The sequence below is a fragment of the Terrapene carolina genome, unplaced genomic scaffold (assembly GCF_002925995.2).
Source record: "Terrapene carolina triunguis isolate 2854851 unplaced genomic scaffold, T_m_triunguis-2.0 Scaffold142, whole genome shotgun sequence".
Lineage (NCBI taxonomy): Eukaryota > Metazoa > Chordata > Testudines > Emydidae > Terrapene > Terrapene triunguis.
The window spans coordinates 3,190,153-3,213,208 of NW_020664493.1; the positions used below are offsets into that span (position 1 = coordinate 3,190,153).

The 23,056-nt window shown below is 44.6% G+C and overlaps 1 protein-coding gene across 1 annotated transcript in view; it reads left to right on the forward strand.

Moving 5' to 3' along the window:
- LOC113406859 (guanylate cyclase soluble subunit beta-2-like) overlaps positions 1-23,056 on the forward strand; it is a 34,307-nt gene that overhangs the window by 5,477 nt on the left and 5,774 nt on the right. Inside the window, exons 3-13 of the mRNA XM_026653651.1 lie at positions 981-1,075; positions 3,707-3,867; positions 4,676-4,775; positions 7,884-8,080; positions 8,655-8,766; positions 12,238-12,341; positions 13,239-13,455; positions 14,543-14,863; positions 19,239-19,387; positions 19,855-20,001; positions 21,795-21,949. Of these exons, the coding sequence (XP_026509436.1) occupies positions 981-1,075; positions 3,707-3,867; positions 4,676-4,775; positions 7,884-8,080; positions 8,655-8,766; positions 12,238-12,341; positions 13,239-13,455; positions 14,543-14,863; positions 19,239-19,387; positions 19,855-20,001; positions 21,795-21,949 (1,758 nt within the window). The remainder of the gene's footprint in view (positions 1-980; positions 1,076-3,706; positions 3,868-4,675; positions 4,776-7,883; positions 8,081-8,654; positions 8,767-12,237; positions 12,342-13,238; positions 13,456-14,542; positions 14,864-19,238; positions 19,388-19,854; positions 20,002-21,794; positions 21,950-23,056) is intronic.

Genomic DNA, 23,056 nt, shown 5'->3' on the forward strand with positions numbered 1-23,056 from the left:
ACCGGCTTCACGGTTTGCCGGGCAGCCCCTAGACCGCCAGACCTTGGGCCCCCCGGCCGGGAACTTCCCCAGTGCAGCTGGAGCCCGGGAGGGGAAGCGCCCGGCCGGGGGCGCAGGGTCTGGAGGTCTGGGGGCTGCCCGGCAAACCGTGAAGCCGGTAGCGCTCGGGCAGCTGTTTCGCGTGGCTGGGAGGGAGGAGGAGGGGGAATGCGGGGCGCTCAGGGGAGGGGGCAGAGTTGGGGCGGGGACTTTGGGGAAGGGGTTGGAATGGGGGCGGAGTTGGGGCGGGGCCAGGGCGGGGAAGGGGCAGAGTTGGGGCGGGGGCGTGGAAGGGGAAGGGGTGGGGCCGGGGCCCCATGGAGTGTCCTCTTTTTAAAATGTTTTAATATGGTAACCCTAGTAAAACACCCCCAGCCCTCGATAATTACCAAAGCTGAGTGTGGCTCTTGAGTGGCACAGCAGCAGCCCATCTGCCAGTGGGGAACACAAGGTGCATCTAGAGGGAGAGTCCAGTCCTGAAGAGTCCCACTACCTCAAACTTTTCCCCCTTATTTATATATTAGTAATAGAATGACATGTCCCTTAAAGAAAACTTGTTAAGCAAGCAGTTCCAATGGTCAAGCAAGAGGCTCCTTCTGATTATCGATTAACCAGGTGTGGGTTTTTCCAGAGTTTGCAGCCTTGAGACCCCAATAGACATTCCAGGGGCACATCCTGCTCTTCTAAAATGCATGTATCAGCAACTTCAACACAATTCTTATCAGGAAGGAAGCGGGGTCAAGCTGCCTTTTCTATGGCACCCAAAACCCCCTCTCCTCCTGCCTTGGTCAAGCTGAGCTTGCTACATGGCCACTTTACGGCCTGCTGACTTGGCTGCTTTTAGCAATGAGCCATAGTGGGTTCAGGCACTTTACTGGTTTGCCAAAATCTCCCCGTACACTTCTGTATCATCATAAATCTTAATTTTCTGTGTTTGTCAGAACACAGGCAGAGGTCCAAGACACCTTCATGACTTACACTGTGTATGATGATGCTATTACCCTGAAGCTGATCCAAGAAGCCTGCAAAATACTGGGTAAGGACTGCTCATTACCTGATTGCTGGCTTATTGAGCACTGACCGCTTACTCAGTGCTCTTCACACTGAAACTGTCCCTGGCTGGCTAAGAGGCCAGCTCATGGCAGTAACACAATGCGCCCCCCCACTAGATGCGCCGTGGAGCTGTGCTATTCAAAGGGAAGCTCTGGTAGGGCTCATGTAACATCTCCTGGGGGCTGCGTAGCATGAAGAGTGTGGAAGGTGTGTGATCCAGAAGGATGAGGCAGCGGGTGCTCCCTCCTTGCCCAGCTAGCTCTGGTCCATGGCCCAGCCCCCTCCCTTTGGAGTGCCTGGCTGGGGGTGGTAGGAGCCCCACAAGTCTGGTAGCCTTTGCACTGAGCCTGCCTGCCGCACATTGCTGCATTTGCCAGCGCTTTGGAGTTGATTGTCTCAGAGCGCTGGGCGCTCCCCAGAGCAGCTGTATTAGGAGCCAGTCAGGGAGCTGCCAGACCTGTGGAGCTTTTCCATTGCACTGGGGCTGAGAGAGATCTGTAGCGGTTTGTTTACAAAGGGCTTCCCAAACTGAACCTTGCTATTTGTTTGTGGAAGCGGGAAGTGACCTAGTTCCCATAAATGCACTTGGAGGCTGGAGATCAGTGAACTCCAGGAATTCCCAGAGCTGATCCCTTGTCATCCCCAGCCTCCTGCAGAGGATGCCCCAGTACAACCCTCCTGCTTACATTAGAGGGCTTTGGAGATGTCCCTGTAGCTTCTCCAGAGAGAGGCCATTGTTGGGGATGGAGGGGAGAGAGGATGACTGGGGGAAAGAGGGCGACTCGTTTCTCAGTTCTAAGCACAAAACTTTACCCCCATCAGCCCAAACCTTCATGAGAGCAGCACCCCCAAGGTTCTCGCCATGTGAATTTGAGGTGAGATGTGAGTCTTTCACACATCCAAGTTTTGCAAGCTTTGTTGTCATGAGACACGGAACATATGGTACATTATTCTCTTGGCATTTGGATAAGAAGTGCTATAGAACAGGGTGGGCCTAGCTGGTGGGTTACTGAACACTACAGTCCCAAAAGAGAGTCATCTCTCTCTCTCTCTTTTTAAATATAGAAAAATTCACTGCGATCCCTGGTCTAAAGCATGGCTGTTGCAGGCAGCTGTATTGGGATGTAGGATTTGTAGCATGGTACTAACCCCGGGAGTCAACATGGTCTTAAATTACTTCAGCCTGATACCTCTTATCTGTTTTTCTTATCCACAAAAGAGCTGTTTTACTATTGGGAATTAGGGAATCCACAGTTCTGTTTAGTACCAGCCTTGACAGTATGGCTTAATCAACATTGCAACAAACACCGGGATCTTAAGGAAACAGTGGCCTGATAAAGTGGAGCGCAAGCAGCATAAATGAAATGAACTAGATTCTAGGGCCTGATTTCAAACTCATTTATTCTGGTGTAAACCAGGATTAAGCCCACTGAAGGTAATGGATTCCACCAACATACACCACAGCCAACATTTTCCACTGTAGGTGCTGCCATAATGGCTCTTTGCTAGCTTCATTAAGGTCTGGTGTATTTAAAGTCAAAAATAGATGTAATGCTGAAAACTGTCCCCACCAGTAGATCTGGGTGCATAACGGATCTTTTGGTTCACTGACGTCTCAGTGTATGTTGAACCAAATATGAGAATTTTGAAAATTTGTGATGAATTGAAATGTTGGAAAAAATTTCAAAAGCCCAATTCAACATTTTTTGTTTCAATTTCAGGTATTGTAACAAAAGCAAAGGCGGATTAGATTCACAAACTAGCTAGTGGGAGAGGAGGCAGTGGTCCCCTTATAAGCTTTAGCCCAGGAGTAAAGGCACTTTCCTGGGATGTGGGGAACCTGGCTTCAATTCCCCCTCTGCCTAATGTGGAGAAGGGATTTGTAGTTGGGTCTCCCGCATTGCAGGAATAGCCCCCTAACCATCAAGCTATAGAGTCATTCTCTTTTCCTGGCCCAATGACTATTCATTGTCATTCACAGTGGCAATTCAAAGTTATTCAAGAATAGTCATTGGGCCAGGGAAAGAGAATGACTCTCTAGCTTGGTGGTTAGGATAGTCACCTAGGATTTGGGACAACCAAGCTGCAGTCCCTGCTCTGATGATTATTTACAAAAAGTGGAACAGGAGAGACAGGGAAACCCATAACAGTGTACCCCATCGCCTAGGGTACTCTCTTCCAATGTGGGAGATCCAAGTTCAAATCTCTTCTTCATATCAGGCAGAGGAAGGAATTGAAGCCACATCCCAGGAGAGTGCCCTAAGCACTGGGCCATAGCTTCTAAGGAGAAGCCAACCACTTGTTCCTCCATCTGTTTTGTGACTCCAGTCAGAAACATTTTTTCAATTTTTGGTTACGGCTAAATGATTTGGCAAACTCGAGACAAGTTCGCAAATATCTTTGGGTTGGTCAAAACGGCATTTGTCAGCAAATAAACTAGTTGCCAAAAACATTTTCTCCCAGCTCTACCCACCAGATCACAACAATTTTTGTAATAGGTCACCTGTGGGGCCTAGGCCATTTGCCTGTGTCCGTTTCAGACCTTAAAGGTTAGGTCAGGTCACAGGGTTTAGATAGCATTGCACAGCTGTAAATCCAAATATCTTTTACACAGATGTGTCAGAAGACGCAATGCTGAAACTTTTTGGAGAATATTTCTTTACTTTCTGTAAGATGTCGGGCTATGATCGAATGCTACAGACTTTGGGAGGGAATCTAACTGAATTTATCGAGAATCTAGATGCCCTTCATAGTTACCTTGCATTGTCCTACCAGGTACTGTCTTCTTTCTGTGAATGTAAATTAAAGAGGCTCCACTCCCTGGCAATTTTTCTAGTTCTGTGCTTTATGGAGGAAATCCTCTCCCTGCCATCCTGCTCCTGTAAGAAGATGGGGAATCCTCCACATCAGCCCACGTGCTGGCAGTGGAATTGGAAATCTGAAGCTATTCCACCCTAAAGAGTTTTACAAACTCATCTCCACATGGGGAGGAACACTGGAGGCACTGCCGGATCCTCCAGCTTTGCCCTTCTCGTGTCCACTCTGGTCCATCCCAAGTCCCCTGGAGGTAGCCATCCTGGAAGCCACGAGGGAGCGGTACACCCCTCTCTATGTTGCTTTCCCAAGGCTTACCTCTCCCCTTTGCAATAGCACTGCAGTGGTTCCTCTGCCAAAGGAGTGTGTTTCTATGTGTTGGAAGGATTTGCCCCTAAATGCCTAACAGCAGATTTGCAGGTACAAGTGAGAGAGTTCAAAATATCCTGTGGCCACTTCTGGTTCTTGCGTTCACTAAAACGGCATGGCAATGATGGAACGTGCCAAAGCTACCCCAGAATCCCATGAACAAATACCCAGAGTGCAAAACCAAAAATCCCTCAAGCAAAGAAGAGACAATGCCATAGTCCATCAGATTAGATTTTTTTTTCATGCCAGTTTTCAGTTTGCTGATAAGTCTTTATGTCTTTGAAGTAACTGATGAAATAGTGGACCAGACCCTCCACTGGTGTAAATCAGCATAGCTCAATGACATCTCTCGGACAGGTGACTATGCAGGTGTACTGGGTTCTCTCATCTCCTTACTTAGGAAATGAATGCACCATCATTTCGTGTGGAAAAGAGGACAGACGGGGCAATGCTACTTCACTACTATTCTGACAGGAGAGGCCTGTGTCATATTGTCCCAGGTAAAACCAATATTATCTCATAGTAGGCCATAGTGTGCTCTCAGATACCTGTCACCCGGGGCTCCCTGGGACCTTAGCACTTTGAGTCCTCACCTTCAAGGCCATGTTCAGCTTAGTTCCTGCACCTCTCTGCTCCTCTCTCTTTTCTCTTTCTGAAAAGTTAGCCCCCTCATGCTTTTCTCCATCTCCACTTCCCTCTTCTCCTCCTTCGCCCTTCCTTAAGACACACTTCTTCCAAAAGGCCTACGACTCTTAGTACTCCCTACAATGAAGCATTAACAAAAGGATGCTGGAATATTTAGTTTAAAAGGGAGTGAGACAAAAATGGTGGGAACAACAGGACACGTGTTGAATGCCACCAGTCACTTTGCTTTCCATGCTGCTTCAGCAGTACATTGTCTGTCTAGACTGTAAGGTGTTTGGAGCAGGGACTGGTCATCTTGTTTGTAAAGTGCCTTATGCTGTTGGGGCATGTTGTGCAATTGCTTAATTACCTGGTCTAGCATCAGAGACAGCTATGCCTCAGTTTCCCCTCAGCAACTGGGTAGTTAATGTGGTTTAGCCTGCTGGCCAAATTACAAGGTCTTCTACAAGAAGATAACAAAAGTCCAAAACAAAGGGGGGTGGGGAGGGGGGGGAATTGTCACATGGTTCCTGGCCAACAAATGAATGAATTATCTTAATTATGGGCTGAACCAGAACCAGGGCCTTACTTAGTCTGTAGGCTCCCTTAAAGGGCCAGCATATCTAATGACAGTGCTCTATAAATAATAATAAGAAAACATTTCAGTGCTGAGCCTCAGCTTCTGAATTCAGAAGAAGCATCTCACCTCATCTCTAGGTGCTCAGATTGAGTATTTTGGTCTGGGATCATTTCTAATGTGAGAGTGGAGATGGTCAGAAAATAGGTTTTCTCCCATAGAAATGCTGACATGGTTTCTCATGCCCCTAGTTTCTTCTATGGGCCAGACTCCCTGGCTGGACTACATCTCCCATGATGCACCATGGTCCCTCCTCTTGCTGTCACCTAAGTGCATCATGGGAGATGTCCATCCAATAGAGGAGAATAGGACCATGATGCATCCAAACTACAACTCCCATGAGGCACTGAGGTGGCCCGGAGCCCCACCCAGCCTGCCTGACTCCAGTCCTATGCTTTATCCCTGAGACCACCCTTCTTGGCTTATCTGGTGCCCTTCAAAGACAATATTTGGACCCTCTAAGGTTTTTATATACTGTTATGAGTTGGGTTAAACCTTGTTCCAGGTTGCGTTAAAACTGATGTGTGAATGTACCCTTCACTTGAGACAGTGATAAGAGACAATTAAGGCAGGTGGGGTGGGGACACCTAAAACAAAGCCTAATAGAGTCTGCCCAGAAACTAGCCCCAGCTGGGTGGAAGCAGTGCTTAATTTGTAATGAAAGAGGTGCTGGGGCTCAAGCAATTAGATGCTAGGGCTCAAGCAATTTTTTTACGTTCAAAACTGATGCAGCAAGTCCAGAGGTGCCGGGGCTATGAACTGCCAAGCCTAGAGGTGCCAGGGCTATGAACTGCCAAGCCTAGAGGTGCCAGGGCACGGCCCTGGCACAAATTAAGCACTAGGTGGAAGGTTCCACTGGATAATAGTTCTGATCAGATGAGTATGTGAAATAGACAAGCTGGGGTACAGACACAAATCAGAGACAGACTATGCAGCAAAAAGCACGAAAGCAACAGCCTGAAAGCATGGTGAATGACCTGGAAAAAGCTAGAGATGAGTTTTTTAGAGCTGGTGTTGGCTAGAGAGGCTTGGGGCTGCAAGCTAAGAAACTATTCTTTTGTTTCTAGTTCATCCTGCATTTGGAAGAGCAGGACCTTGTCCATTGCTTGTAAATAAGCAAGTTTGCATCAAAGAAAATACCAGACTCCATCATCAGTTTCTGCCCCCAACTGGCGCATCCCCATGCCTCTGAACTTTGATTAGGTGCTTGGGTAAAAATGGACAACAGAGCCTTAAGCTGTTTCTCCACACAGAAAAGAAAAGCACAAATGCTTGAAGGGTGACAATTTTATGAGCTGGAGCATTCCCTGAGATTCCTGTCAGGAGATCCTTTCAGAGCAGCTGTGGGGCTCCCTTCCTCTCATGGAAGGAAATCGGTGGGGGCCATGGAGTGTGTGCAGGACTTTAGGCTTGGTCTATGTGCAAAGTTGCTCTGGTTTAACTAAAGGCATGTTTTTAAATTGATTTAGTTAAACCAGTGCAAACCCCTGCGTGGACACACTTAATTTGCTTTAAACCTGGTTTATAACTGGTTTAGCCTGCATTGGTAAATTTAAAAACACCTCTTTAGTTTAACCACTGCAATTTCTGTGCTTAGGTCAGACCTGAGGTACAGGATCTTGTGAAGTGTCTAAGTACCATGTCCCACCCACTTTTAAAGAGACAGTAGTAATGAGATATTGGGTTTTTAAAGGGCAGCATTGTTTCCACATGTGAGAATCAAAATGGACCCATATGATTACTAGTTTGTGTGTGTGGCTTTGTTAACTTGATAAAATCCAAATTGTTGGGGGTCACACATCTGGTGCCCAGCTATTACTAGGATGGGTACTCTATAAACACCACAGACAGACAGAGAGAAATCTGAATAGATCTAACATGTTGGCTGAACATTATGCTCTTTGATTTACATTGGGGTAGGACACCTGTTTTGCTTTTGCCTTCTAGAAACAGAATAAAAGTTACAGAAAGGACAAATGCCCCCTACAAGGTGTACTTTATGAACATTTTTAACTCCAGGCCAAATTTCTTCCACTGGTGTGAATTTGGAGGAATTCTGCCTTCACTGAAGTTCCTTAGGATTTATGCTGATATAACAGAATTAAGAAGATGGTCTTCAGAATCACTGATGTCAGTGGGTTTGCAGCAGTGAAAATCAGTGTAGAATCAGGTTATAATGTTACTTCGTATGGCATCTTTCATACCAATAGATTAGAGTATAAATAATATAATTGTGGAGATTGCTGAGAGGTACAGCTTAGGCAAGGAAGAAAAGAGATACAGAGCCTAAGAAGTTTTGCTAACACGAATAGGTCACCATATAAATCTGTTGTTTCTTCTGATTCAGGTATCATAGAGTCTGTTGCCAGAGACTTCTTCAACAGTGAAGTGACAATGGAAATTCTTACTCAGAGTGAAGAAAAGGAGCGCACTGGGAAAAAGGAGCATGTTATATTTCTTGTTCTGCAGAAGGCTAAAAGGCCAAAGAGAAAAACCAAAAAGACAATAAATCCAGAAAGCGTAGACTCCCACAAAGATAAAGAGGTGCAGTAAATCATGTATGGAAACGAGGGAGGTTTACTTACAGTTTTCTGTGCCTGTCTGGTTTCTCTTAATCTACAAGAAATATTTTAAGGCAAACAATCCACACATTCTCCCTTTAAGTTTAGAGCTGGATTGAGGATGGTGAGTCTGATTCTACCTTGCACCTTGCTCCTAGGTAAAATGAGGGCAAAGTGGATGTATTTCACAGAGGTGTAAGGTCTACACAAGCTGCAAGGCAGTGGGGCATTAGGCCTCTAAAGCTGTGGATAAGTCATAGGTTAGAGTTCACATCTGAGACTGAATAATCAATTAAAGAAATAATAATTAAAAATGATGTGATATACTGAATTTGAGAAAGAGCACATGATCATGTAATTAAAGATGGCATTATCATGCCTATGCACAATGAAGCAAAGTGAAGGTTATATGTGCAACCTTAGCTTTAGCATTTCCTGTCTTTTAAGTGCTTAACAATTCAGCCTTAATGTTGTCTTACTGTAGCGTGTTAAAATGGACCATCTGTATGAATCATTCACACATAAGCATTCTCCTCTCTTTGGCTGCTGCTCTCCAGAAGGCACGAGACGTAGCTTTTCAGAAAACGGAGAACTATTCTGCTCTCCCGTGCTGCCCAGAAAAGAAATCCCACTGGGATATTGTGAGAAGTGTTGTGAAATTTGGGAAAGGTGAGTGTACTAACCTCCGTTACAGTGATCATAATGAGATATGGGGCTCAGCTGTGCAGACAAATGGACACATTCCCACGAGGATGGCAGCCTGTTGGATATAAATACTGGAGGCAGTAAAACAGTCCAGATGATATCATTGATTTATGTACGGATAGCAGAGTTTGGACTTGGTGAGAGGTTTTCTTGTTTAAATATGATCAGACCATAATTTGCAATTACTTTATTTGCCCCAGACCCTTTTCTTCATGTTCATTGATGTAGCTTGATGCCTGGGTCTCTATACTCATCGTGGGACTTTTATAATATTTTTTTCCTGTTTAGATTATTTTAAAAATACTATAGTGCAATGGGACTGGCCACTCAGCCATAGGGGCTGGAACTAGGGGTACTGGGGGTGCTACCGCACCCCCTGGCTTGAAGTGGTTTCCATTATAGACAGGCTTTACAGTTTGGTTTAATGATTCTGAGCACCCCACAAAATTTTTGAGCACCCCTGCACTCAGGAGACTAATAGAAGCATGGAAAGGCTTTCACTTATAGGGGTGTTTTTGTGACCAACGTGAAGAGACTTGATCCCAGTCTACTTTCCCGGCGTGAAGTGGCCACACCACAACAACCACCAGCACAACCTTGCAGGCAGACTCTGAAGAGAAGCCAAGGACTGGAACGAACAGGAAGAATTAACTATCTTCTTACCTTAGCGGGGTCCCACCCAGGCCAGCTCTGAGGTACTGTTGGGTCGATTATTTTACTGCTACCCATGCAGTATCCGTTCCATGGATAGATACAGGACTTCATTCTCAAGGACTGTGAATATGGCACCTTACAGCATGTCCAAATTCATATGCACTGAAAGTATTGTGAATGAATTTAATTATCATGGCAGTGAGGCAGTAATACCACTTTAGCCAGGCACAGTAGGGACAAGGGCTGTGCACGCTCTCCATATACTGCTCTGCCAGCACACTACTCTTCTGGCCGGTAACACATTGATACTCCAGTCTAGGTACTCTCATAAGTCAAGCCAGCTAATTGTGCAGCAATTTTTAAAATGTTCATTGCTGGTAACTAGGATGAAACTGCCCATCTTGTTCACCTTTAAGTCAGGATTTGAAGAGGTGAAAGGCTATTGTGCTAACCTGCTCCCCCCACCTCCATACACACACACTCCATTCCCAGCTGTGTGGCGGTTATATGTGTTTGGGAGAAGCTGTGTGGTTCCAGTTTGAGCTCTTCCACTGACAACTAGAAAAACAGGCCATTAGTCACACTCCGTCATCTGCAGGATTCTAAGCACCCCATTCAGTTACTGCTGCTACTAGCTGGCCAAATGCATTGTTGACAATGTTTCTCTGTGCTATCCAAAAGGTTTTGTTATGAAAAAAATGTCGTATCAAAAATGACTGAAGTAGCCTTCAGCATTACACAGTGCAGCTTTGTATAGCAACGGTAGGGGTATTTATATTACTGTGGGCAAGCGCTTTGTCAGCATTTTCTTCACAAACTCTATTTCAGGGGTTTAATATATTGCTCATAAAACACTGTTGTGGGCAGAAACTTGGCCTCTGAGGCGAGTTTTCAGTTTGATAGCTACTTTTTTCCTTTAGTTTGGGAAATTAAAATCCATTTGGCCAGTGTTCATTTATAAGTGACTGTGAGACAGCGAAGAAGCTCAAGCAACACACTTAGACAGTCTTTCAGCTCTCCTGTTCCAGAGAGCGAGGGCTTATGTTTTGGTCAAGGAAAACAGAGCACAACAGACAGTTTGATCCACATTCTCAAAGGTATTTCGGTTCCTAATTTCCACTGATATCAACGGACATTGAGAGCCGAAATACCTTTGAGGATATGGGCCTTGTTGCCTAGATGCAACGACCTGCTTTCTCTCAGGCAGTCTCTGACTTCCTCTTCAATCAGATGCTTTTTTGGTTTGTGCCTGTGTCACAGGCCCAAGGACTCCCTCCCTCAGGGGGTCCCATGGGGAGGCAGTTCAGCATTGTATGGTGCTAACATGGTTGTAAGCATCGCAAGGCATTTGGGGAAGGGGGGTGGGAAGGTCAAAGGTGCAAGTGTGGAATGGAAGATTTTCTTGCAGGGAGCGAGAGGCCAAGAGGGGGAAGGAGGAAAAGAGCAAAGAACAGGTTAACTCGATATTTCAGCTAGCTCCGTGTGCAGATAAGATGGTGGCCCTGGTCCAAGGTCATGGGCGGGACGAAAAATCTGCAGCTGCCCAGCCGTGAGAAGAGGAGAACAAAGTTGAGCAGGGCTGCAGAGATAGCAGTAAAAACAGTAAGAGCAAATGAGACGGCGAAGGCCAACAGGGGGAAAAACAAAATCTCTGGAGCCGGGGTGTTTTGGGAAGCTGAGGAGGCCATAGCGAGCTGGTTTGAACTGGTACAAAGAGCACCAGAAACAGAGGGCCCTGGATGAAAACACCCCCAAAGGAACCCAGGACTTAAAACCCTCCCGAGAGCCAAAGCAAGACGGAGATCGCAGCGGACCCTGGATGACCAATGCACGGGGCAAGAACTCCCGTTCACCCCTCCCCCTCTTCTTCTTACGTTACATCCAGGCTTGGCCAGCCATGTGTCATGCATGTGAGAGTATGAAAGTGGGTTAGGGCTGGGGTACTAACGCTTTCTTGCTTCCTTTAAGTGACGTGGGAGCAGTCCCCACACTCACTGCTGTTATTTTATTATTTTATTAATAAAGCTTTAAAACTTAGACACTTGGAGTGTTTCGTCATCTCCTCCCCAAACAATCCTGTGGCCTCAGCCTGATCACCTGATGCCTCAGGCAGATTAGTAACAAAAATCTGTCACACCTGGAGCACCTGTGTAAGACTGTTGCCAGGATCTCTGCATTTGCAAGGGACAAGGTAAAGTTTCTGCTTATTGTCGCAGGGACTAAGTAACAAAGTTCAGGCTGTTTCAGTTGATATTAAAAACCTCTTCATTAGACTGCGCTCCTCTCCATGTAAAAATAGATTAGAGCTGGTCAAAAGATCTTGGATGACATTTTTTGATGAAAAATGGCTTTTTGATCAAAAAAATTGAGAAAAAATGTCCATGTTTGTTGAAATCTTTCAGGGTTGTTGAAAGTCTGACAACATAAATATTTCTGGATTTTTTTGACCAAAAAAAAAAAATCCACAATAAACGTTGCTGAAAAATAAAAATCTTTTCATCAAGGCTTTTCACAGAAAATAAAGATGCATTTTTGACCAACTGTACAGCAGAGTACGATGGACTGAGGGCAGTGCTTAATTTGTGCCAGGGCTGAGCCCGGACACCTCTAGGCTTTCTGCATCAGTTATGAATGTAAAAAATTAGCAAATTAAGCACTGACTGAAGGGGAGATTTCCAAAGGCAGAAAGGGCATCCCAACTCCTGTTGACATTCCATGGAAGTTTGGTGCCCAGATGCCTTTGAAAGTCTCCTCCTTATTCCTCATGTTTGTTTTTTGCAGGGAACCTGTCACATACTTTTGACCCAGTTTATCCAGAGAGGCTTTGGGTGGAAGAGAGAACATTCTGCAACGCTTTTCCTTTCCACATTGTGTTTGATGAAGAAGTAAGACAGCCTCCCTGGTCGGAAGCTTGTAGCTAAAGATGTTATGGCAGAGAAAACAATCTAAGGCCTGGATCCTCAGCTGCTATGTACTTCATGGAAGCTGGAGTTAGACTGATTTACAGCAGCGGAGGATCTGGCCTTAATTGTTCTCTCTCTCACCTTATGTTGGAAATGAAGGAACATCACATTTTGTCTTGATATCTGCGTGTGCATAATTAAAATGAGAATTGACAAACACCCGCCATCTTAGTCAGCGTTCCCACTGGCCAATGGTACTTCAGGACTGTGTGTCTGGCACTCTAATGGTTAACCATCATGAATCTCTGTGTTGGGCTCTGCAGCGCTGTTGCTGCCTGCCTCCCACGTAGCTGTGCAAGAAGAACTACTTACACTGGGCTAAATACTGCTGAAGTTACATCATTTTACCCCATTGAAATCAGTGGGGTTTCACAGGTGTCATTGGGAGCAGATCTGAACTCAACTGTATGCCCAGATTCAATGCTAGGACTGTGCATTTCTTGAGCTCCTGTCACCTCACCTTGAGTCCTGCCAGCCCTAGCCTAGGTCTCTATCACCTCCTTGAACTCTCTAAGTTAGTTTCTGTTGGGCAGGGGTGGGAAGTGGGCTCAGACAGACACAGGCTAGAAGCTTGGACTCTGAATGTGTGACTCCAGATGCTACCTTGAGCAGGCTTTCTTGAGATAACAAAGCGGTAGCCCCTGGTCTCAGACTAGTGAGGGGCTGGACACATATTTACTCAATCCAAAATTAAACAGGTTTTAAATTATCCTCTCTCCTCCACACCCTCAAACAGGTAAATTGTGGCATGACATTCCTTTGTTTTTGAAAGAGTTTTTAATTTTGACCCAGGTTTATGATTTTCCTTCCTGTTCTTAGCTAAGGATCAAGCAGGCAGGTGTGAACATTCAAAAGTTTGTGCCAGGACTACGGCGACCAGGGAGCAGAGTAGATAAATACTTTACTGTCGTCCATCCACAAGTTACCTTCACCATTTTCAGCATAAGGAAATTTATCAACAGTCAATTTGTCCTCAGAGCACACAGAGAAATGTTGCCTGACTCACGGAGAAACCAACCCATGCTGAAGCTCCGAGGTACTAACTTACAGCTGCTTTTCACTGCTGCCCAGTGTGTGTTGGGGGGATACCCAGGCAGAGAGGAGTAGCTGAAAAGCCTCCTGGAGGTTGAATTTTCTTAACTATAATTTTACTTTGGGAAAATTTGGCTACGTGTCCTTCAACTAATGGCTAGAGCATGGTTTATCAAATCGGTCATAGTGTGGAGCAAACCTTAGGGAGAGTTTATCTTGTAGGCCCTTCCTGTCCCAATCAAGCTCCCAGGCACAACTGTGTGACATTTCTAAGACAATATGCAAGGCTGGGATTTTCACGAGCACTGAGCCCTAGCCTAACTCTTCTCCCATTGAAATTTTACCATAGAGATTAAGTGTTTTTTGAAAATCCCGCCCCTAATGCTTTTTACAGCTAGGGTGGCTTCTTTTTGTTTCCTGCAGTTTTTACTGGCATCCAGGTTCATATTTCCATGAAGACCCTGGATGCTTGCAAAAATTCCTGGCAAAAAAGGGAAGAAGAGCCAATATCATTTGACCAGCCTGCTCTCCATGGATCACCAGCAAGTGCTGTGCTGGCCACTAGTGTTCCGCAGTCCACAGCTCATGAGCCACTCAGCTAGAGGTCACAATGAGAGCAATTTTTTAGGTATATCCTTTTGTTTCTTTTTGCATCATGCCCAACCATTGTATATTCCACAGTCACATACTAACCCTGGCTTGTGCATGCAGACTCTATGTTAGTTTATAAAAATGCCAAGTATTTCAGGATTTCCCCCAAAGTGTCTCAGTGTCAGGGCCGGCTCCAGGCACCAGCAGAGGAAGCACATGCCTGGGGCGGCACATGCTAAGGGGTGGCATTCCGTCCATTCTTGGGGCGGCACAGTCCGGGAGGCTTTTTTTCTTTTCTTTCTTTTTGCTTGGGGTGGCAAAAATGGTAGAGCCGGCCCTGCTCAGTGTGTTGGGGAAAGTAATACTGCATGTGTCTGAAAAATTAACCGTAGCTGAATTGTCAGTGTCTCATGTACAGGTTGGGAAAGTTTTCAGGCAGGGAATATGTAGGGGAGTAAATCAAAATGTGTTGGAACTGCTCCATGCCTTTCTATTTAAAGGACAAATGATCTGGATGGAGTCCATACAGTGCATGATGTACCTGTGTTCACCAAAGCTCCGCAGTTTAGAGGAGTTGGAGGAACAAAAGATGCACATCTCCGACATTGCGCAACATGACACAACAAGGGACCTCATTCTCTTGAACCAGCAGCGTCTGGCAGAGATAGAGCTGTCCAACCAGCTGGAGCGAAAGAAGGAAGAGCTCAGGATCCTCTCAAAGAACTTAGAGGCTGAAAAGAAGAAAACAGAAACCTTGCTGTATGCCATGCTGCCGAAGCATGTAGCCAATCTGCTCAAGGAGGGCAAAAAGGTGGAAGCAGGTACTGGACTTTCATTATCACTCACACTCTTCAGGTTCAACTAGTGTGGCTGGCCTTAAAAACTTGTCAATTGCCTTTATAACTGAGTATTCCATGGGCATTCCCTTCCGCAGTCACTGAATAAGAAGATGCATGTGATACCACCACTATCCTTATCTAACCCCAAAGGCAAAATTGTGCAGTTCTGAAAGAGTGAATACTCTTATCACCAATCAAGAGCAGGGCTGGTTTCACGTGAGAGTAAGATGTGCACATATGGATTACATGTTCTTTTGATTTTAACCTGGTAACTACTAAAACAAGAAAGGTTGATTTCATAAGCCCCATGCAGCAAAACACTTAAGTAGGTGTTTAAATTGGCAGGTGGTCAAACATTTGCAGTTGTGTGAACAAAACACATTTGCCCATGCAAATCAAATAGCCATCTAACACTGCCCTTAACTTCTGGCATCTACCCAATTTACATGCACAAATTTAGTCTGTGCCTTTAAAGCTGAGCTTCAGAACTTGACTGCACAAAACTGTGAACTTGAATTTAGAGTTACTATTAAACTCTTCGCTGAAAAATTGATATTTTTCAAAACAAGGTGAAAAAGACATTCTGGGTCCAGTCCAGCAGTCTTAACAGGAGAGGTTTGTTCATAGTCACTGGGGTATTTGCATAACTTTATATAAGTACATTATAGGAACCGTATTTTTTTAAAACCCATCTAACGGATTAGAAGAATATTGCAAACAGATAAAAGATACAGCTGAACTGTGGCCAGCTATGACAGTATAGCTTTAAATATTAAAATATTCAGGCTGGGATTTCAGTGGAGCCTACCAAAGTCAGGTGCCCACATCCCATGGAAATTCATAAGAACATAAGAATGGCCATACTGGGTCAGACCAAAGGTCCATCAAGCCCAGTATCCTGTCCTCTGACAGTGGCCAATGGCAGGTGCCCCAAAGGGAATGAACAGACAGGTTATCATCAAGTGATCCATGCCCTGTCACCCAATCCCAGCTTCTGGTAAACAGAGGCTAGGGACACCATTCCTGCCCATCCTGGCTAATAGCCATTGATGGACCTATCTTCCACGAATCTATCTAGCTCCCTTTTGAACCCCGTTATAGTATTGGCCTTCATAATATCCTCTGGCAAGGAGATCCAGAGGTTGACAGTGCGTTGCATGAAAAAATACTTTGTTGTGTTTGTTTTAAACCTGCTACCTATTAATTTCATTTGGTGGCCCCTTGTTTTGAGAAGGAGTAAATAACACTTCCTTATTTACTTTCTCTATACCATTCATGATTTTATACACCTCTATCATATCCCCCCTTAGTCGCCTCTTTTCCAAGCTGAAAAGTCCCAGTCTTATTAATCTCTCCTCATACGGAAGCTGCTCTATACCCCTAATCATTTTTGTTGCCCTTTTCTGAACCTTTTTCAATTCCAGTATATCTTTTTTGAGATGGGGCGCCCACATCTGCAGGCAGTATTCAAGGTGTGAGCGGACCATGGATTTATACAGAGGCAAGATGATATTTTCTGTCTTATTATCTATCCCTTTCTTGATGAGTCCCAACATTCTGTTCGCTTTTTTGACTGCCGCTGTACATTGAGTGGATGATTTCGGAGAACTATCCACAGTGACTCCAAGATCTCTTTCTTGAGTGGTAACAGCTAATTTAGACCCCATCATTGTATATGTATAGTTAAGATTATGTTTTCCAATGTGCATTACTTTGCATTTATCAACACTAAATTTCATCTGCCATTTTGTTGCCCAGTCACCCAGTTTTGTGAGACCCTTTTGCAGCTCTTCGCAGTCTGCCTGGGACTTAACTATCTTGAGTAGTTTTGTATCATCTGCAAATTTTGCCATCTCACTGTTTACCCCTTTTTCCAGATCGTTTATGAATATGTTAAATAGGACTGGCCCCAGTACAGATCCCTGTGGGACACCACTATTTACCTCTCTCCATTCTGAAAACTGACCATTTATTCCTACCCTTTGTTTCTTATCTTTTAACCAGTTACCAATCCATGAGAGAACCTTCCCTCTTATTCCATGACTGCTTATTTTGCTTAAGACCCTTTGGTGAGGGGACCTTGTCAAAGGCTTTCTGAAAATCTAAATACACTATATCAACTGGATCTTCTTTGTCCGCATGCTTGTTGACCCCCTCAAAGAATTCTAGTAGATTGGTGAGGCATGATTTCCCTTTACAAAAACCATGTTGACTATTTCCCAACAAATTATGTTCATCTATGTGTCTGACAATTTTGTTCTTTACAATAGTTTCAACCAATTTGCCCGGTACTAAAGTGAGGCTTACTGGCCTGTAGTTGCTAGGGTCACCTCTGGAGCTCTTTTTAAAAATTGGCATCACATTAGCTATCCTCCAGTCATTTGGTACAGAAACTGATTTAAATGGTAGGTTACAGATGACAGTTAGTAGTCCTGCAATTTCACATTTCAGTTCCTTCAGAACTCTTGGGTGAATACCATTAGGTCCTGGAGACTTATTACTGTTTAGTTTGTCAATTTTTTCCAAAACCTCCTCTAATGACACCTCAATTTGGGACAGTTCCTCAGATCACCCAAAAAGAATGGCTCAGGTTTGGGAATCTCCCTCACATCCTCTACAGTGAAGACCGATGCAAATAATTGATTTAGTTTCTCCACAATGGCCTTATCGTCTTTGAATGCTCCTTTTGCATCTCGATCGTTCAGTGGCCCCACTGGTTGTTTAGCAGGCTTTCTGCTTCTGATGTATTTAAAAATTTTTTTGCTATTACTTTTGGAATCTTTGGCTAGATGTTCTTCAAATTCTTTTTTGGTCTTTCTAATTATATTTTTACACTTCATTTGCCACAGTTTATTCTCTTTTCTATTTTCCTCATTAGGATTTAGCTTCCACTTTTTAAAGGATGCATTTTTGCCTCTCACTGCTTCTTTTACTTTGTTGTTTAACCACGGTGGCTCTTTTTTGGTTCTCTTACTATGTTTTTTAAATTGGGGTATACATTTAAGTTGAGCCTCTCTTATGGTGTTTTTAAAAAGTTTCCACGCAGCTTGCAGGGATTTTACTTTTGGTGCTGTACCTTTTAATTTCTGTTTCACTAACTTCCTCATTTTTGTGTAGTTTCCCTTTCTGAAATTAAATTCTACAGTGTTGGGCCGCTGTGGAGTTTTCCCTGCCACAGGGATGTTAAATTTAATTATATTATGGTCACTATTACCAAGCAGTCCAGCTATATTCACCTCTTGGACCTGATCCTGTGCTCCACTTAGTACTAAATCAAGAATTGCCTCTCCTCTTGTGGGTTCCAGGACTAGCTGCTCCAAGAAGCAGTCATTTAAGGTGTCAACAATCTTTATCTCAGCATCCCTTCCTGCTGTGATATGTACCCAGTCAATATGGGGATAGTTGAAATCCCCCATTATTATTATTGAGTTTTTTATTTTAATAGCCTCTCTAATCTCCCTGAGCATTTCAGAGTCACTAAGACCATCCTGGTCAGGTGGTCTGTAATATAGCCCTACTGCTATGTTCTTATTTTTCAAGCATGGAATTACTATCCATAGAGATTCTATAGTATAATTTAGTTCATTTAAGATTTTTACTTCATTTGATTCTACGCTTACTTTCACATATAGTGCCACTCCCCCACCAGCATGACCTGTTCTGTCCTTCCGATATATTTTGTACCCTGGTATTACTGTGTCCCATTGATTATCCTCATTCCACCAGGTTTCTGTGATGCCTATTATATCAATATCCTCATTTAATACTAGGCATTCTAGTTCACCCATCTTATTATTGAGATTTCTAGCATTGGTATATAAGCATTTTAAAAACTTGTCATTTTTTGGTTGTCCCCTAGTGCATGACATAATTGAATGAGACTTTTTCTCATTTGACTGTTTCTCATCAGATCCTCCCTGTATTTTATCATTTTCCATCCTCTCCTCCTTATTAGGACATAGGGAATCTCCATTTATAGATCCTCTCCTAAGGGATGTCTCCGTCCGAACAACATGCTCTTCCGCACTTGTCGGCTTTCCCCCAGCCCTTAGTTTAAAAACTGTTCTACGACCTTTTTAATTTTAAGCGCCAGCAATCTGGTTCCGTTTTGGTTTAGGTGGAGCCCATCAATACAATTTGGGCATTTTAGGTTCTTAGTTTTAGGCCTGATCTGATATCAATTGAAGTTAATGGGCATCTTTCCATTGAGTTCTGTGTGCTTTGGCTCAAACTAGTCAATAGGATTTTGTCTGGCAGATTACAGAAATCTATTGTCAACTTTTATTATTGTCGTAGTCAAATAACAGTGGATGCTTTTATAAAGAAATATGCATCTCATATCTGATTTCTCCCTCAGGGGAATTTAATTCCTGCACGATTCTCTTCAGTGATATAGTGACATTCACAAATATCTGCTCAGCCTGTGAGCCTATCCAAATCGTGAACATGCTGAATTCCATGTATTCAAAGTTTGATCGATTAACCAGTGTTCACAACGTGTATAAAGTAAGTGTTTGTTACTTGTGTTCTGTGCTATTCTTTACTGCACTTTTGTTTCCCATATTTGAAATTCTAAAGAGAGGCTAAAATGTAGAAGAATGGCTATCACCACAACACACAGTTTGACTTATTTTCAAACTTTTGAGATGAAAATTTGGGGGACCATCCCACCTCCCTATTCTCCCCACCATGAAGATTCAGGAACTAAGAGTTTGTCACTGGAGAGTTTATAAAGTATATAAACTAATGAAAAAAGATTTCATATACAGCTACACCCTAGATTCATCCCCAGTCCTGTGACATGATGAACGAATCCAACCCCCAGTTACTTCAATGGGAGAGCAAGGCACTCAGCACCTTACAGGACTGGGCGTTTTGCTTTCCAGTGAAGTCAACAGGAGCCTTTCCATTGACTTCAATGGGCTTTGAATCAGGCCCTGTCTGACTACTGCATTTTTTCCCTTGTCTGTCAGGTTGAAACAATAGGCGATGCATACATGGTAGTTGGAGGAGTCCCAGTGCCTATTGCCAGTCATGCCAAAAGAGTGGCCAATTTTGCACTGGGTATGAGAACTGCTGCCAGAGAGGTGATGAACCCCATCACTGGAGAGCCTATTCAGGTATAAAACAGGTGAACTCAGTTTGATACAAAGTACTGCACTTAAGTGCTTTGCTGAATCACAGCCTAAGTGTGTGAGTAGCTTTAAGCAAGCGTTCTGAGGTGCTACAGTAATACAAATAATAATGCATTTATGTACTTTGCTGAATTTGGGCCTTAGGCCTCAATCCTGCATGGTGCCGAGCACTAATCGGGAATCTAGCAAAGCACTTAGGCACATGTTCATCAGCTTGCAGGAGCAAGTCCATTGGGATCTGCTGTATCTTTATTGGCATCTGTGTCTGTACATAATTAGCAAGTCAGTTAATGGCTCCCGAACAAGAACAAAAGTAGTTGACCCTGATTTATTCCAACCTTGCCTCTCCTTTGTCTGAGCTGCTTAACACAGAGCAGGACTGTGGCTTTTTTTCCTGTTAGCTGAGAAAGTATAAGCCATTTTACAAATCATTACTGCACAACTATAAAAATGCAGTGTGAACTAGTACCAGAAAGGACCACTGCCTAATCCAGAGGAGGGAATAGGGCTGTAGAAAGAACAGTGCAGGGCGTTTTCTATAACCAGTTTTTATTAGTATTTTCTTTGACAATAATTTACAGCAAAGCAGTGAGATAACAGCCAGCTTACAGAGGACAAAGCTAAGTGTGGGTAGATTGAATGATGTATGTCGTATGCATAGAGGTAAGGTTTATTCTGAGACATTGATGCAACTTCCATTAGGCAATAGGCTACTGTCCATAGGTGAAATTTAGCCCTTTGCATGAGATGAATTTCACCCTAGTTGAGCTGTGTGCATCTGTTCTCTGGTGCAAGATTGCTCTGGTTTGTTTTCTTGTTTCAAGTCTTACGGACCACAAATGCTGGGAAAAAGCAACACCAGGGATCGGCAACTTTTGGCACGTGGCCCGTCAGGGAAATCCGCTGGCGGGCCGGGACGGTTTGTTTACTTGCAGCGTCCGCAGGTTTGACTGATCACGGCTCCCACTGGCTGCGGTTTGCCATTGTAGGCCAATGGGGGCTGCGGGAAGCGATGGCCAGTACATCCCTCAGCCCACGCCACTTCCCACAGCCCCCATTGGCCTGGAGCGGTGAACCGCGGCCAGTGGGAGCTGCGATCAGCCGAACCTACGGACTCTGCAGGTAAACAAACCGTCCTGGCCTGCCAGCGGATTTCCCTGACAGCCCGCATGCCAAAGGTTGCCGATCCCTGAGCTACACCTTTTACACTGGTCAATGGTTAAATCCCTTTGGGTATATTATCAATATGATGATACTGATGGGAGTTGTACCAGTTTAATTGCCACATGGCAGGTTCAGGCTTTACCTAGTAAGATGCAAAATAAAGTTCAGCCCTGGTGTGAACAGGTGCCAATTTCCCACTAAAATCAATGGGAGTTGTGCCCACTGTACACCTGAATGGAACTTGCCCCGCTATCCACCCAGTCTGGCAGTGCCAGAAATAGAAGCGTGATATACAGAGAACGCCAGAAGATGCAGCCAGTCCTCCTTCCATTTCATTGTTTGCTGAATTGTAATATCAGCTCCTTTTTCTGGAAACCTGTAAGACAATTTTTTAGACTTGCTATACCTTAAAAGCAGAGTTTCCAAACTATACTACATATGTTGTCTTTGATGGTCTTTCTAGCACTGCTACTTAGTTCCCAGAACGGGGGAAGAGACTGTTCAGTACTATCCAATGGGGTGGTGGATGGGGATGGGCTGCTGACATCTTACTGATGATCACAATGAAGAGCCAATATGATTTTCAAAATATCATGTTGGGTTTATACTGACAGATCAGAGTTGGGATCCACACAGGACCAGTTTTGGCTGGAGTGGTTGGTGAGAAGATGCCCAGGTATTGCTTGTTTGGAGACACTGTCAACACAGCTTCTCGGATGGAAAGTCATGGACTTCCTAACAAAATCCATCTCAGCCCAACAACATTCAGGTAGTGTCAAAAGGTTAAATAATGAGACCCAAAACAATCCAGAATTCTTTTCCTCCTTCTCTTCTGTTTATAGCATTAATAACACACACAGTTTTTCTCTTGGATGAGAGCCAATGTAGGCACAGAGCACCAACTCCACTTAGCTCACAGTACTTTTCAATCTGGAAACACACATGATAAAGTTTCATTTTCACACTTACTAATAATCTCAAAACAATTCACTGAGGGAAACAGTTTAAATCTGAGTCCCTAAACTATAACGCAATGGTACCCGTTGCTCAAGCAACACCCACACAAAGTGCCTATTTACAAGCACTTTGCACATACAAGGTTTGATGGCTGTAGCGGGGCAGTTACCCCACTCTGGAGAGAAAAGGCTAGGCTGATTGGGGAAGCAGCCACAGCTGGGGCCACGCCCCAATCAGGCCATGCCCCAGTCAGGCCACAGCTGGCCCTATAAAAGGGTTGTGAGCCAAGCGCTAAGTCAGTCTCTCTCTAGCTGTAGAGAGAGAAGGACCAGGCTGCCTGGGAGCGAAGGATCCTGAGTAGTGCTGGGAAAAGGCAAGAGGAGCTGGGGACTCCAGCCTGTCAACTCCCCAGGCTGCAGACCCTGTGCAAGGCCTAGAGGTACTGGGGCTGCAGAGGTGTAGCCTGGGGTTAGGCAAAGGCAGCAGGTCCAAACCCCCCTTGCCAGTGATGAATAGTTTACAGACTGCAGTCTGCCCCAGTGAGCGGGGGGCTAGATGATGACTGGCAGTAGCCACTGAGGCAATGCGGGGATAGAGGGTTGGGGGTTCCCCTGGGAGGGGAGACCCAGAGAGTGGGGGTACCGTTGGGGCAGAACCCTGAGGTAAAGGGCACCAGGGTCTGGAAGGGACACGGGGCCAGCAGCAGGCAAGACAGTGGCCTGCAGAGGGTGCTCCATATGCTGGAAAAGAGCTAATTCCCAGATGACCAGCAGGAGGCGCCGCGCTGGTGAGTCTCACTTCGCTACAATGGCATACAGTCACAGCTCTGCAATGACAGGGTGAAGAAGGTGCAGTCCCCAACTAGGAGCTTCTTTTCAGCCATGCTGCCTCTCAGAGCAATAAGTAACTTACACAAATA